The sequence below is a fragment of the Camelus bactrianus genome, chromosome 5 (assembly GCF_048773025.1).
Source record: "Camelus bactrianus isolate YW-2024 breed Bactrian camel chromosome 5, ASM4877302v1, whole genome shotgun sequence".
In the NCBI taxonomy this organism is placed as follows: domain Eukaryota; kingdom Metazoa; phylum Chordata; class Mammalia; order Artiodactyla; family Camelidae; genus Camelus; species Camelus bactrianus.
Window position 1 is genome coordinate 97,786,782 of NC_133543.1, and position 12,475 is coordinate 97,799,256.

Below are 12,475 nucleotides of genomic sequence, written 5' to 3' on the forward strand. Positions count from 1 at the left end.
GGAGGCAGAGCTGCTGGCCTTCTCAGGGGTCCACTCCTTGAGCCCAGGCCTTCAGATCTTAAGCCCAGCATTCTTTCCCCCACATTATAGCCACCCAATGACTGTATTGTTTGAAGTAACAACAACAACAAAAGCTTTAAAATCAGTTTATCTTACATGACAGTGGGAGTACATCAGGTGGAATTCTATAACTTAAAGTCTGCTATCCCATGATCATAGCTGTAGTAGGTTAGCAGTTTTTTTGCTATTGCGCTTGGTGCTTTAACTCCCTGGAGCTCCGACGTTAAAGCAGAGTCCCATCCCTGTGCCCACAGAGAGACTGCTGAGGGTCAGCTCCAACGCCTGCCAGGGCATCGCACGTGGCTGGGGAGGGGGCGGTTCGCGCCTTTCACCAGCCGTCCTCTGTCCTCTGTGCAGATCACCCCGGAGTACCTCCAGAGCGTCTGTGTCCGCCTCTTCAGTAACCAGATGCGGCAGAGCCTGGCGCACAGCGTGGACTTCACGAGGCCTGGCACGGTGAGGCTCTGCGCCCCTGGTCTGCTCCCCAGACTGAAAAGTCCCGTAACTTTAAAAAGTGAGAGAGCAGGAGAAAATAACACATTCCAGGGTCTGTGTTTCAGCCGGCCTAGGAGGTCTGTGCCTTCCCAGAAGGAAAAGAAAGCTTTTTTTCACAGATGAGCAGCTGGAAGGCGGCCTCCTGGGGGTGGTGGGGAGGGAGGCGCCCTCTTCTCTGCCCAGTGGAGCTGCTTGAGGGTCCAGGGTCTGGTCACAGTGGCAAGTCAGCAGGAATAGAAGGAAACTTTCCGCTTTTTAAAAAATAACTGTCACATTGGAGTTGCACAGCCTAAGGCAGGGGCTTTCATTTAATCTTTTTTAACTTTATACTTAGAATAATTACAGACTTACAGAAAAGTTGCAAAAGTAGCAGAAAGGACACTTGTCTACCCTTCATTCACCAGCTGCTGACATTTTACCCGTTTACTTTCTCTCCACATACACACACACACACACACAATATGTTTTCTGAACCATCTGAGGATAAATTACATATATTACGGTTCTCTTCCCCTACCTACTTGAGTGCAGTGTGCATTTCTTAATAGAAATGTTCTCTTACATAACCGTAGATTATCAACTTCAGTAAACTTAATATTGATGCACTATTCTTACCTAATTGACCTACGGTGCATTTTCCAGTTTTGTCTGCCTGGCTGTTAACACCCTTTACAGCAGCCGCACCCTAGGAGTGTGTTGATGCGTTGCGTCTCTTTAGCCTCCATTCATCTCGAACATTACCCCAGTCTTCCTTTGACTCTCATGACATTGACATTTTAGAGGAATATACTCCTTCCTCTCCTTTAAAAATAGAGCACTGTTCCTTTTGTGGTTGATGGTTCCTTGTGGTTAGAGTCAGGTTCGCATGACAGGCCAAAATACTACATAGGTGATGTTGCGTCCTTCCTACAAGCTCAGCTGGAGGCGTGTGGAGTTGAGTTGGGTTCTTACCTGGGGGTGTGAGTACACCAGTGTCTCCCGAGGAAGTTTTCAGAGTCCTTGAACCCTTGTCCGGGAGTGCATACCAACCTGCTGGGGCCCCCTCCCCAGGCTGAGTGGGTGGAGCCTGATGCTCTGAATTAGGAAGGAAGCCCCAGGGGATCCTTAGGCAGCCTCCAGGGTCAGGACCCCGACTTTTCATTATGTGTCTGCACATTAATACTAAGGCCTTCATAACCAGAGGCCTTTTTTAGTATTAAAACAACCTCCTCATACTCAAGTAGGTATGAAGCAGTTTATTATTATAATACGAGAAAATACAAATATGAGAAATACAAAAATAGAAAATAAAGAGAAAGAAATTTTGATTAGAATTCATAGAAACTGAAAGTAGATTGGTGGTTGCCAAGGGGTGCGAGAAATGAGATGTTGGTCAAAGGGTACAATCATTTGGTTTTAAGGTGAGTAAGTTCCTGTGGCACGGCACATGCTTAGCATGCACGAAGCCCTGGGTTCAATCCCCAGTACCTCCTCTAAAAATAAACAAACCTAATTACCACCCCCACTGCCAAAATAAAATAATTAAATAATGCAATAAAAAAGATGAATAAGTTCTGAGGATCTAATCTAATGTACAGTAGTTAACAATAGTGTATTGTATTCTTGAAGGTTGCTAAGAGCACAGATCTTAAATGTTCTCACCACAAAACAAAAAAGGTAGCCATGTGAGATGACAGATGTGTTTACTGACCTTCTTGTTATAATCATTTCACAATAGATACATCTATCAATTTATCACATTGTATGCCTTAAACTTACACAATGTTCCACGTCTGTTATATCTCAGCAATGCTGGAGGGACAAAGAAATTGTGGTTAAAGGAAAATGAGGGTAGGAAAAATAAAGGTAATTAATGGCTAAGGCTGGTATAAAAAATACAGGTCCTAAGTTGCTGTACAGCTAGGGAGGGAGGCACAGATTTGGCACCAGGCTTTCCGCAGCCTGTGCAAAAATCGTTTACATGATTTATTTATAAAGGAAAGGAGGGTGATATTCACTGCATCTAAAACATTTGTGCTACACGTGCGTTCTAGGAAGCACAGCAGTACAGTGAGCGCCCACCAGCCCATCACACATCCCACGATAGACCATTTCAAGGTGTTCCTCGTGTGCCCTTTAGACCATGGAATTTTCCCAAGTTAGGTGTATTACTCTTACAATTTAACAAGTCTAAGAACATTTTTTTAGAAGACTGCAAGGTCAAAAACAACGCTTCACAGTGTTATTCTGGTGCTAAGACCTGAGGATAGTTCTTCTCGTGGATCTTGGTAGGAAGGATGCAGTAATGTGGTGAAGAGCCAGCGTCCTTGGCCATGTCCTCGAGGTGCACGTGGGAGTATCGAGGGGCTGTCACTGTGTCGGACCTGTGGACCCTGGAGGACAGGACCTGCAGAGTCCTTGCTTTGGGATGTGGCCCCGGTGGTGTTAGCATGCAGAATCTTAGGGAGCTGGCCATTTTTTTAATGTCAGTAAAGCACATACAGACATCCAAGTTTCGGGAAAGTATCTCCCTCGTGGGCCTTCGGGATGAGGGGCTTCAAGCCACATCCCTGAGGACTGGCTGAGTCGACTTTCTGTGTCCAGAATATGCCTAGCTGTAGGTTATCAGCTTAAGGATGATGTTAAGAATCAGAGTATTTACCAAAAATGATGGCTTTCTAGCAGTAATTAGCATTGCAGGATCTGTGTCTAGACCCCTTCTTTCTTCCCTCTCTTCCACTTATGTATTGATTCATAATTTGGTAAACACTTAGTGTTTTCCAGGTTTGTTTATAAAATCCCATCCTGTTTCACATATACAGGAACCCTTTCTATTGGCAGAGTCATGAAACCAGCATATTTAAAACTGATATTATGTTAATAAGGAGCAGGAGAAAAGGGAACGGGGCACAGCATATCTGATATTTTGTCTTCATTTGTCAGGAGACTGGTCCTGCCATCCTTCCCTGTTATGGTGGCATTAAGGTACAGATTCTAAGCCTCAGAAACCACGGGAGACAGGATGAGCTCTGTTTACCTTAACTTGTAACCATTTTTTTTTCTACTGAGTCATTGACTTAGTAACAGGCAATAAAAGCTGCAAACAATCTTTTATTGTGGATGAGGGGTCATTATAAAAGTATAAAAGAATATTGTAGTTGACTTGGCATGCCTAACGTCAATTTATGATAACAGATTTATAACGTATGAAGAGGAAATTAGGATACAATTTAGACAGGACTTCAGGGGACTAAACTGATAGTATCTAGGACCGGAAGGAGAAGATTACTCTTTTACTTTTTTAAGGGAATATAGTTTACTCTAGGTCCAAACAGAGTGCCATCGATTTCAAGATGAATAGGTGGGCACAGACCAGCCTTCTTTCCAGCCTGCTCCCCGGTCAGCTCCCCCTTGGCCTAGTGTTTCAATTCACTGTTCTCTGTAAAGGAGCCTGGCCGGGGTCCATCAGAGAACGGCTGGTGCCTGTCAAGTTCAGCGCATTTGATTCTGGTCTTTAAATCTGGCCCACTGCAACCTCATTCACTGCTAAAAGTTAAGAAGGGCTCAGAAGTAAATAGCACCCTTCCTTCCCAAGTTCTGAACCAACTGAAAAATAGGGCAATAGAATGAAGGAAAAATGAGCTGAAGACACTGGCATTGATTCTCGCAACACGTATATTGGAGAACGTGGATTTTGGTTTTTTTGTAAGCAGGTGGGTCACCTACTCTTGAATTCTGGAATTAAAGAAATGTTCTCACCCAGTCATGGACAGCTGTGTGGCCAAGCCCCCCTACCCCCACAACCTGCACCACCAGGCAGCAGGGGGAGCAAGCGGGCCTGTGCTCTCTGGGAGCCTCACTGCCTGGAGGAAGAGGGGTACAGGGCAGTGCAAATCCAGGAAGTCCCCCTCTCTGGGGGCTGTGTCTGACGATTATGCCGGTGGAGGCCCTGCAGAGGAAGCACCATGAGTGGAAGAAGTGTGTTTCCACCCTGCCTCATTCCCACCCAGGTGACTGTGCCCAAAAGTCTGCTGCATTGTTACAGCTGGGCCTCAACTCTGGGTCTCTAGGATTGAGAATGACGGATTACATTTTTGAGAGGAGAACTCTGCCAGGTGGCCTCTTCGGGCTTGACTGCCTGTCGCCACCCTGACCCCAGGTTTGGTCGTTACCCAATCAGATTCCAAACCACGGGCCTATCATTTGCTGGGATAGGAGATGAACCTGATTTTATATTATCAGGAATCTCGTGACAAGTAGTAAGAGGAGAAACTTCTTCTTCAGGGCACAAGAGGGAGAGTTGTTTGTATTCTCAGGTCACACAAGGAATACACGAATATGTGTTAGCTGGAAAATGTATAACAATTCACAGTAAATGGAGCAAAACACAAACCCCTTCCCTCCCTCACACTCACCCCATCTCACCTTCCTACATAGGTGACACTGTTGACTGTGTTTCGTATGCATCCTCTAGACCTTTAAAAAGCACGTGTAATTGAGATTTTTATTACGCAATCTTTCTGCAACTGTCTCTTTTAACTTAATGCTGCACATAGCATTTAAAAGCACCGTGGTATGTCCCTGTCTTAGCCCTTTGTTTGCTCTGGGCAAGCATGAATGCAGAGACACTCAAGGTAAAAATCTGAGCATAGCCCCTGGGTGAGACCCAAATCCCACCCAGTGGCACCTCTGGGTTTGTGGATTTACTGGATGGGAAAGTTTCCTTTTAAATGCATTCTTATTGGGAAAATGGCTCATTTGGGAATTCACCCTCCCTTTCTTCAACAACTCCAAGTAGGCCCCATTGGAAATGTAAGTTATAACACTTTGAGGTGTGATTGCATTAAATATTTTAAAGGCCCACGACATGTGAATCTTAGAAGCATCTACTTCCAAAATCAATCATCTTTGTTAGCAATAAAAACCTGTAGGGGACTGGGGGTTGTGGTGGTGGAGGTAATGATGGTGGTGGTGGAGGTGACCCTTCTTGGGGGACAGCCTGTGCAGCTGCTCAGGCCTTGCTCTGACCTTGTTTCACTAAGGAGGACGCTTCCTGAAGCTTCCTGTTGTGTGGACTGTGGCTCTGCAGGTGAAGTTCAACATCTTCAGCCCTCACATTCTCCCTTAGGTGGCCTTCTGTCTTGGCAGGACGCTGCCCGTTTCCTGCCTCGCCACTGCATTTTGAGGCAGCCTTTCAGGGCCCGGTGCTCTGTGTGTCTTGGGGGAGTTGCACACCTAGCTCCCTCTCCCTGCTGCACCTCATACACCAGTGCCTGAACTGACCCTGGTGAGGTGAGGATTGAACATATTTGATCTCAACCAGTCGGTAGGACATTGATTGGCAGAGGGTGACTATGCTATTAGCTTAGACCTTTCCCCTGACCTCCAAATCCAGACTCGCTGGCCTTCTCTCCATGGGTGTCTGACAGGGTCATCACATTTTCTGTGTCCAAATCTGGGCTTATCTTTTCTTCCAGCCAGGTGACTTCCCCTCCTGTATTTCTCTCGGTGAATGAGTGACACTCCAGGGAACACTAGGGGGCCCCCGAGGCTCTTTCTCCCTTGCCCTGTGCTTTGGCAGCTGTGGGGATCTGAACGGGCTTCCTCCTTCCTGCCCCATCTTTGTGGCTCTGTGTCTGTTCAGGCTCTCCCTATTTGTGTCCTGGCATAAGGCAACATTTCCTAACTGGTCTCAGTCTCAGCGCTCTGGGCTTTCTGATGGCTCATTCACATGGGAGCTGGAGTGACCTTTCTTGTTGTATCTTGTTCATTCATTTACGCCCTCAGGTTTCAGGAAGCATTTGGGTGTATACAGGCATCTGATCATGTTACTCTCTTGCTTAATACTTGTCATTGCTTCTGGTCCCAAGTGCTCAGCGTCAGGTCCCCAGCCTTCCGTGATCTGATGCTCATCTGTTTCTCCAGGCCTGGCTCTGGTCACGGAAACTCCAAGAGGTCCCAGCGCCCCAACCCCCGGCATTCCCCCAGGTGTGCGCGTTGCTGTGCACCCAGCCCAGCCCCAGGCTCTCAGACGCCTGCAGCTTACAGGGTGCTGGAGCCCGGCCAAGGCGGTGCCCTCAGTGACCTGGTGAGCCAGAGAGGCTCCTGCCTAGGAAGTTTCTGTAGAACTTGCCAGAACATTCAGCCACTTGGGCACCCCCCAACACACATACTGAGCTCCACTTCCAAATCGCATTCGCAACGTTTTCCCCGCCTGCAGTCACAACCCTCGTTGTGCAAGTCCCCCTTCGTGTTACAGAGTTGGTCCCACGGCCTCCCTTCTCCATTGGCGGGGATGCCCCTCTGGGCCTCCGGCTCCCGTTGCCTCTCTGTCCCGTGGCTGGCACGCATTTCCTTCCGAGTCCCGCTGTGGTTACTTAACCTCTCCTGGTGGTCATTCCCCGTGAGGTCACTTGCCAAGGGGTCCCGCCTTCCCTGTTCACCTGCTCCCCGGCACGGCGCATGCGCACCTGGTTCCGCGTGCGGCCCGCGTGAGCCGGGCCCGGGAGTCTGCCCTGGTCTGGGGAGGTTTGCGGCCCCGCACATCGTGCCTTCCTGTCACCCTGGCGCTGCTGGTGTTGAGTCGCAGCTCTTTCTTTCTGACCCTCCCCGGGCCTCAAACACCCGCGGCCGTCACGTGGAGCAGCATTTTCCCAAGTGCGTGAGTAGAAGCTCATCCCACAGGATGTCCCTGTCCCCAAACAAACCACTGATGTGAGGTTTGCGACATGCTGTATCCCGGGATTCACGCCTCTCAGCAGCACACTAGCGCCTGGAGAAGCCCTGCAGTAAAGGACTGCTTACCCCGTCTGCCCCAGCCAACTTCCAGTCACTTTGCTCATGTCACACCTCGTACCCGTTGCTCTAACACACTTCCTGATGTCATGGATCGGTAGCAAAGCCTCTCATCCTGCTGTTGTCACCAAGAGCTGTCCTAGGCTCATGTGGCTCCGGTAAACCCCTCCCCCACCCCATGAGCACTGAGGGCCTGACTCAAGTTCTCACCTGTAGCTGAGAAGTGATGGGACCACAATTCTGCTCTTTCACTTGGCTTAGGGAGCATTTTATTTCCCCCACGCCCAAGGGTTCCAGGGAGCCTTGCCCGGAGCCTGGTACGCGTGTGTGCTCAATGACTAATGATGGGATAATACATTCATTGTTCCACTGTCCTCTAACTGTGCCCTAAAGAGGTTGCCGAAAGTTCATGCTGTGCTTCCTCAGATGGGAAACCACCACCTGTCCACACGCACATCCACCACTTTCTTCTGGTGCCCTGGGCCTTAGGGGTCTTTCCCTGAGTGCCCAGCATCAAATCATCGCACAGCACCCATTTGGGCTGCAGTCAGGAGTTCCTTAACAAGGGGATCCTCCCTGGGCTCATCCGTTCATACTCAGAATCCACTGTTAGTTCGAGAGGAAAATTATTCCAACTGACTGATGGTTTTGGAGCCTCTCCCAGCTTTTTCTTCCTGGGGCTTTTCTTCCTTGGCCAGACCGTGTCCACCCGCCCATACACAGAGCAGTGCTAGAAACTGGTGGTAGCAGTGACCTTTAGAAATATAGTCTGAAGTAAAGGTTGGTCCACAGATCAGAGCAGCCTCGTTAGTGTTCAAGTGTTCTTATTAATGCCTCCACGTTAATGGTTAGGTAGCTACTGCCTGCTGTGAGTTCTCCATTCCACGTGCAAGTTTATACCCAGGTGTCAATGTTAAGGTCAACTTCCACTTCATGATGTAAGCTTAGTACTTCTTAGCTCTAGCATCCCTGTCATGTGCTCTCATTGGCATCTGCGCCCGCTAGTACTAAGATTGCTGCCCTCTTGCAGCACAGAGAGTTATCTGACCGTTGATTCTCCCCGTTGGATTGCAAGCTCTCTGAGAAGAGGGTTTTTGCTTTGTTCACCGAGTATCAACAGTGCCCAGCAGAAACTAGGCAGGTAGTAGGCATTCAGCAAGTACTTACTGAATGAAATACCACAGCCTCCTCTCATTAAGAGCACGCTGGGCCTTTCATTCTTCCCACAGCTCATCACCAGCTTTTTTTTTTCTTTTTAACTTGATTTGGTAATGAAGTCTCAATTATGTTTAACATACCGGCTCTTCTCATAAAAGGATCAGTTATTACTGCTTTTCAAGTAATTTCTTTACAGGACAAATAGAATGATACTGAATTTAGCAAAAAAGAACTGATGTTTTAAAAGATAGAAAACGTTTTCTTAACTATGAAAAAAGGGAGGTATATATAAATGGATTTTACTAGTGGAAATAATTATCCAATATCACTAATTTAATTTTTTTTCATTTGTGTATAGATTATGCTAACATTTTAACATGGCCATGTCCTTATTTGACTCATTACTGGCTTCTTGATCCGCTTAATGTGTTAGATGAGTAATCTAGATGACATCTCCAACTTATTTTCTAAACTCCTTGCTATGTAAGCCAATAACAGGAATAATAGGTAGTTCCTTTACTTAAAAGAAAATCAAGGGTTAAAAAATATTATTAAAATACATGGTCATGAGCCTTGTAAAAATGGAGTTTGCTGTCTCTGAGGTAAGAGTCTGGGGATCTGTAAATACTGCAAAGGGAAGCAATTGAGAACAGGGCCAGTTTATTACATTTATTTATTAAATCAGTCAAGGATTCTAGAGTGCCCACTTTTGGAAGTCAGCTTTCATTCATTCATTCATTCATTCATTCATTCAACAAATGTTGATTGAGTGCTTCTGTGTGTCCAGGCACTGTACCAGGTGCTGGGGACTCAAGGGGGATCTCTCTCCAGCTCCTGTGGAACTCAGTGTCTGCTGAAGGAAAAAGACACAGAAATGGTTACAAAATGATTACAGCTCAATATGATAAGCATGGATAATGTTTCATTCAAGGGTTGTGGTGACAGAGGGGACCAAGGACCACTGCCTCTCTTCTCTTCTACTTTTGTTTTTCCTGGAGTTCTCTTAGAGTGATTCCGAACATACCACTTTACCTGTAAATAATTCTATGTACGCTATTATCGCTAACAGATAAGGGCTTTAAAAACAAAAAGGAAACATAACCACAGTGCCAAATAAAATTAACACTAATTCCTCAGTGCCGTGTAGTACCAGTGCTGTCCTTACTCACATTTCCCTTATTTTCTCAAAATGTCTTTTACAATGGGTTTGAGTCGGTCCAAAGAAGTGCCATTCACAGCGTTTGGTGGTTTCTCTGTTTTAGTACATGCTTAATACTGCGTTGCCCATAGTGGCAAAAACAATACAAGAAAACAATAAACGGGGCAGTGTGAATGCCCACAAAGTAGGCAATGATTTGGCCTAAAGGCAGGATTAAAGGGGCGTGGGGTAGAAGGGGGATTGTGAATTTTTTCTATAAACACCTCTAGTGTTTGACTTCGTACAAAGTGCATGTGTTATTTTTATACTCAAAGATAAAATCTTAATAAAAAAGAAAATCAGGATAATAAACTGGGCTTCATTGCTTTTGTTCTTTGTGATGTTTTTGACTAGGCAGCTCTAAGTTCCTCTGGGAATTTGGTCAGGGCGAACCCACCCGTTTTTTTATAGAGTGCTCCTTGCAGTGGAGTAGCAAGAGGCCAAGGGTGGGTGGCTTGGGAAGTGCATCAGGAAGGTATTACTTAACTCGAGCTTGGGCTAATTTTTAAATCATATATGATTATGGTTGGAGAATCCTGGTGGATGAAAAACTTTGCAGATCTGTTGGTTTTGTGCCATTACAGTGATTAGGGATTAATGCATTGCTGTCAATGTTTAACACAGTCTATTTTCTTCTCTCCCCTTCCTCCTCAGGCTTCAACCATGTTAAGAGCCTCCTTGGCACCCGTGTAAGTACCTGCTCTTAGGAGCTATTATTAAAGAGAATAGTTATGGGTAAAACTGAAATTCAAAGTAGCTGTAAGAAATGCTCATCTTAATCGCCTTGCTTAGTGAATTTCTTTGATTAGCTAGAGCTATGTTGGATATTAAAGGAAATACCAGTAATTATAAGTAATACTAGAAGTGTCTTTCAATGTTAATTCTGTTATGTTGGTTAAGTAGCATCAAATGGAAAAAATTGTTGAATTGTTTCTATAACATTCTGCAGAAATCAATATAATCTCCTGTCAAAGGGCAGTCAACAGAGGGTTAAAGTGTCTACATTTTATGTTCTCTGCTGATTCACATAATGACCAAGGCTACAGGGTAGCTTGGTGTCTGCTTGAGTATTCCTCTCCAAGTCAGTTAGGTCGTCACTCACGCAGGTACCTGATGCATAGGAACTTTGTCAGGCAGTAGCAAGGGAATTGAGAACCTTTGGTGTGGACATAAGGACTAGGGTGGGTTCTAGTGACTCTTGCCAGCCTTGGGTGGAGGGGAGGGCGGCGGGTCCTGTGAGATCACTCAGCACCTGCAGTAGATACGGCATTCCTCCTCCCTCGGTCCTGCCCAAGTCTGACATTGACCCTGCACCTCGTTCTCTTTGGATGGTGGCCATGTAATGCAGTGCTGGTGAGCGCAGACTGCCAGGGTTAAAACCCCACCTCTGCCACCAGCTCTGTGACTTGGACCACTTTCTTATAACTTCTCTGTGCCTCAGTTTCCTTCCTTGTAAAATGAGAATAATAACAGTAACTCTATTATAGAACTGTTGTGAGGATAAAAATAAGGCAGTATGTTTAAAGCACTTAGTACAGTGTTGGGAACGTAGTAAACTCTCCGGGTGTTTACTGATGTATTCCCAGTGATATAAGTGCGGCAAAGCGACCTGCAGAGAGTGAAGGGGGGCGGTTGGTAGCAGGGGTTAAGAGGATGAGGAGAAGGCATGACCCAGGCTTCTTGAACAGTGGGAGAGTGGCTGGACCACAGAAGTGCGGGGTTGCTGAGCTGCTTAGCTGGTAATATTGCCATTATTGGCAAGTGAATATGGCCGAATTATGACAGGTTTTCTTCCTTCCAATAGAAGTGCCCCAGCTATAGCCCATATTCAAAAATGGCTTTACAAATGGAACTTCTTTGATCTAGAAAAAGAGCCTGTTTGAATGTTAAATTTTAAAAAAGTTTTCACTTTGAGATAATCTTAGAGTTGCAAAAATAGTACACAGAGTTCCCATATACCCTTCACCCAGACTCCCCAGTGTTACTGTCTTACACAAGCCCAGTGCCGTTATCAAAACCAGAAAATTGACTCTGAAACAGCACTGTCATCTAACCTACGGACCTTATTCACATTTTACCAGTTATTCCCTTACGTTCTTTCTCTGGTCCAGGATTCAGTCCAGGATCACATGTTAGTCTTGTCACATCTTAGTTTCTTTTCATTTGAAATCATTCTTCATCTTTTGAGGCCTTGATACTTTTGAAGAATACTGGCCAGTTATTTATGATTGGAATTTTTAAAGTTATCTGTATTAATTTTTAAACTCACAATATTATCTGCCTCAGGAAAAAATAGTCAAAATAATCAATATGTCATGTACAGGAGTTTACCATTTGCGGTATAAGATAGAAGACTCTCCTCCACAGAAGTGTTTACTGAGACCTCATTCGATGCCCTCTTTTCTAGCTTTTTCTTCCCGGCCCTGTAAGAGGATCTCATCTTGTCTTCTAAACAGTAACATTTTAAAAACTAGCATGTAACTTTTTTCCTATAATGATGTAAGTTGTATATGCTCATGATAGAAAACTTGAATCTTTAGGAACATACGAAGAAGAAAATTTAAGGAATCTCAAATTCTACCTCCCAGGGGTATTACCTCAGTTTAATTCCACCCTTAAAAACATCTTTAGTCTTTTCACTCAATTCTTCATGAATCCTCATTTAATATTGTACAGAGAGTAGTAATATTCTCTGCACAATATTGGGAGAATCATATTTTGTTTAGTTTTTTTGTTTTGAAATAATTATAGATTCACAGGAAGTCAGGCCACCCAGCCTCCCCAGCGGTG

The 12,475-nt window shown here is 45.5% G+C and overlaps 1 protein-coding gene across 5 annotated transcripts in view; it reads left to right on the forward strand.

The window, feature by feature from the left end:
• ARMC9 (armadillo repeat containing 9) overlaps positions 1-12,475 on the forward strand; it is a 142,056-nt gene that overhangs the window by 31,103 nt on the left and 98,478 nt on the right. For 4 of the 5 annotated variants that reach the window (XM_045517458.2, XM_074364476.1, XM_045517456.2 and 1 more), the window contains 2 exons: positions 418-516; positions 10,340-10,374. In XM_045517458.2, the coding sequence (XP_045373414.2) occupies positions 418-516; positions 10,340-10,374 (134 nt within the window). The remainder of the gene's footprint in view (positions 1-417; positions 517-10,339; positions 10,375-12,475) is intronic. The other variant, XM_074364475.1, reaches the window with a different exon arrangement.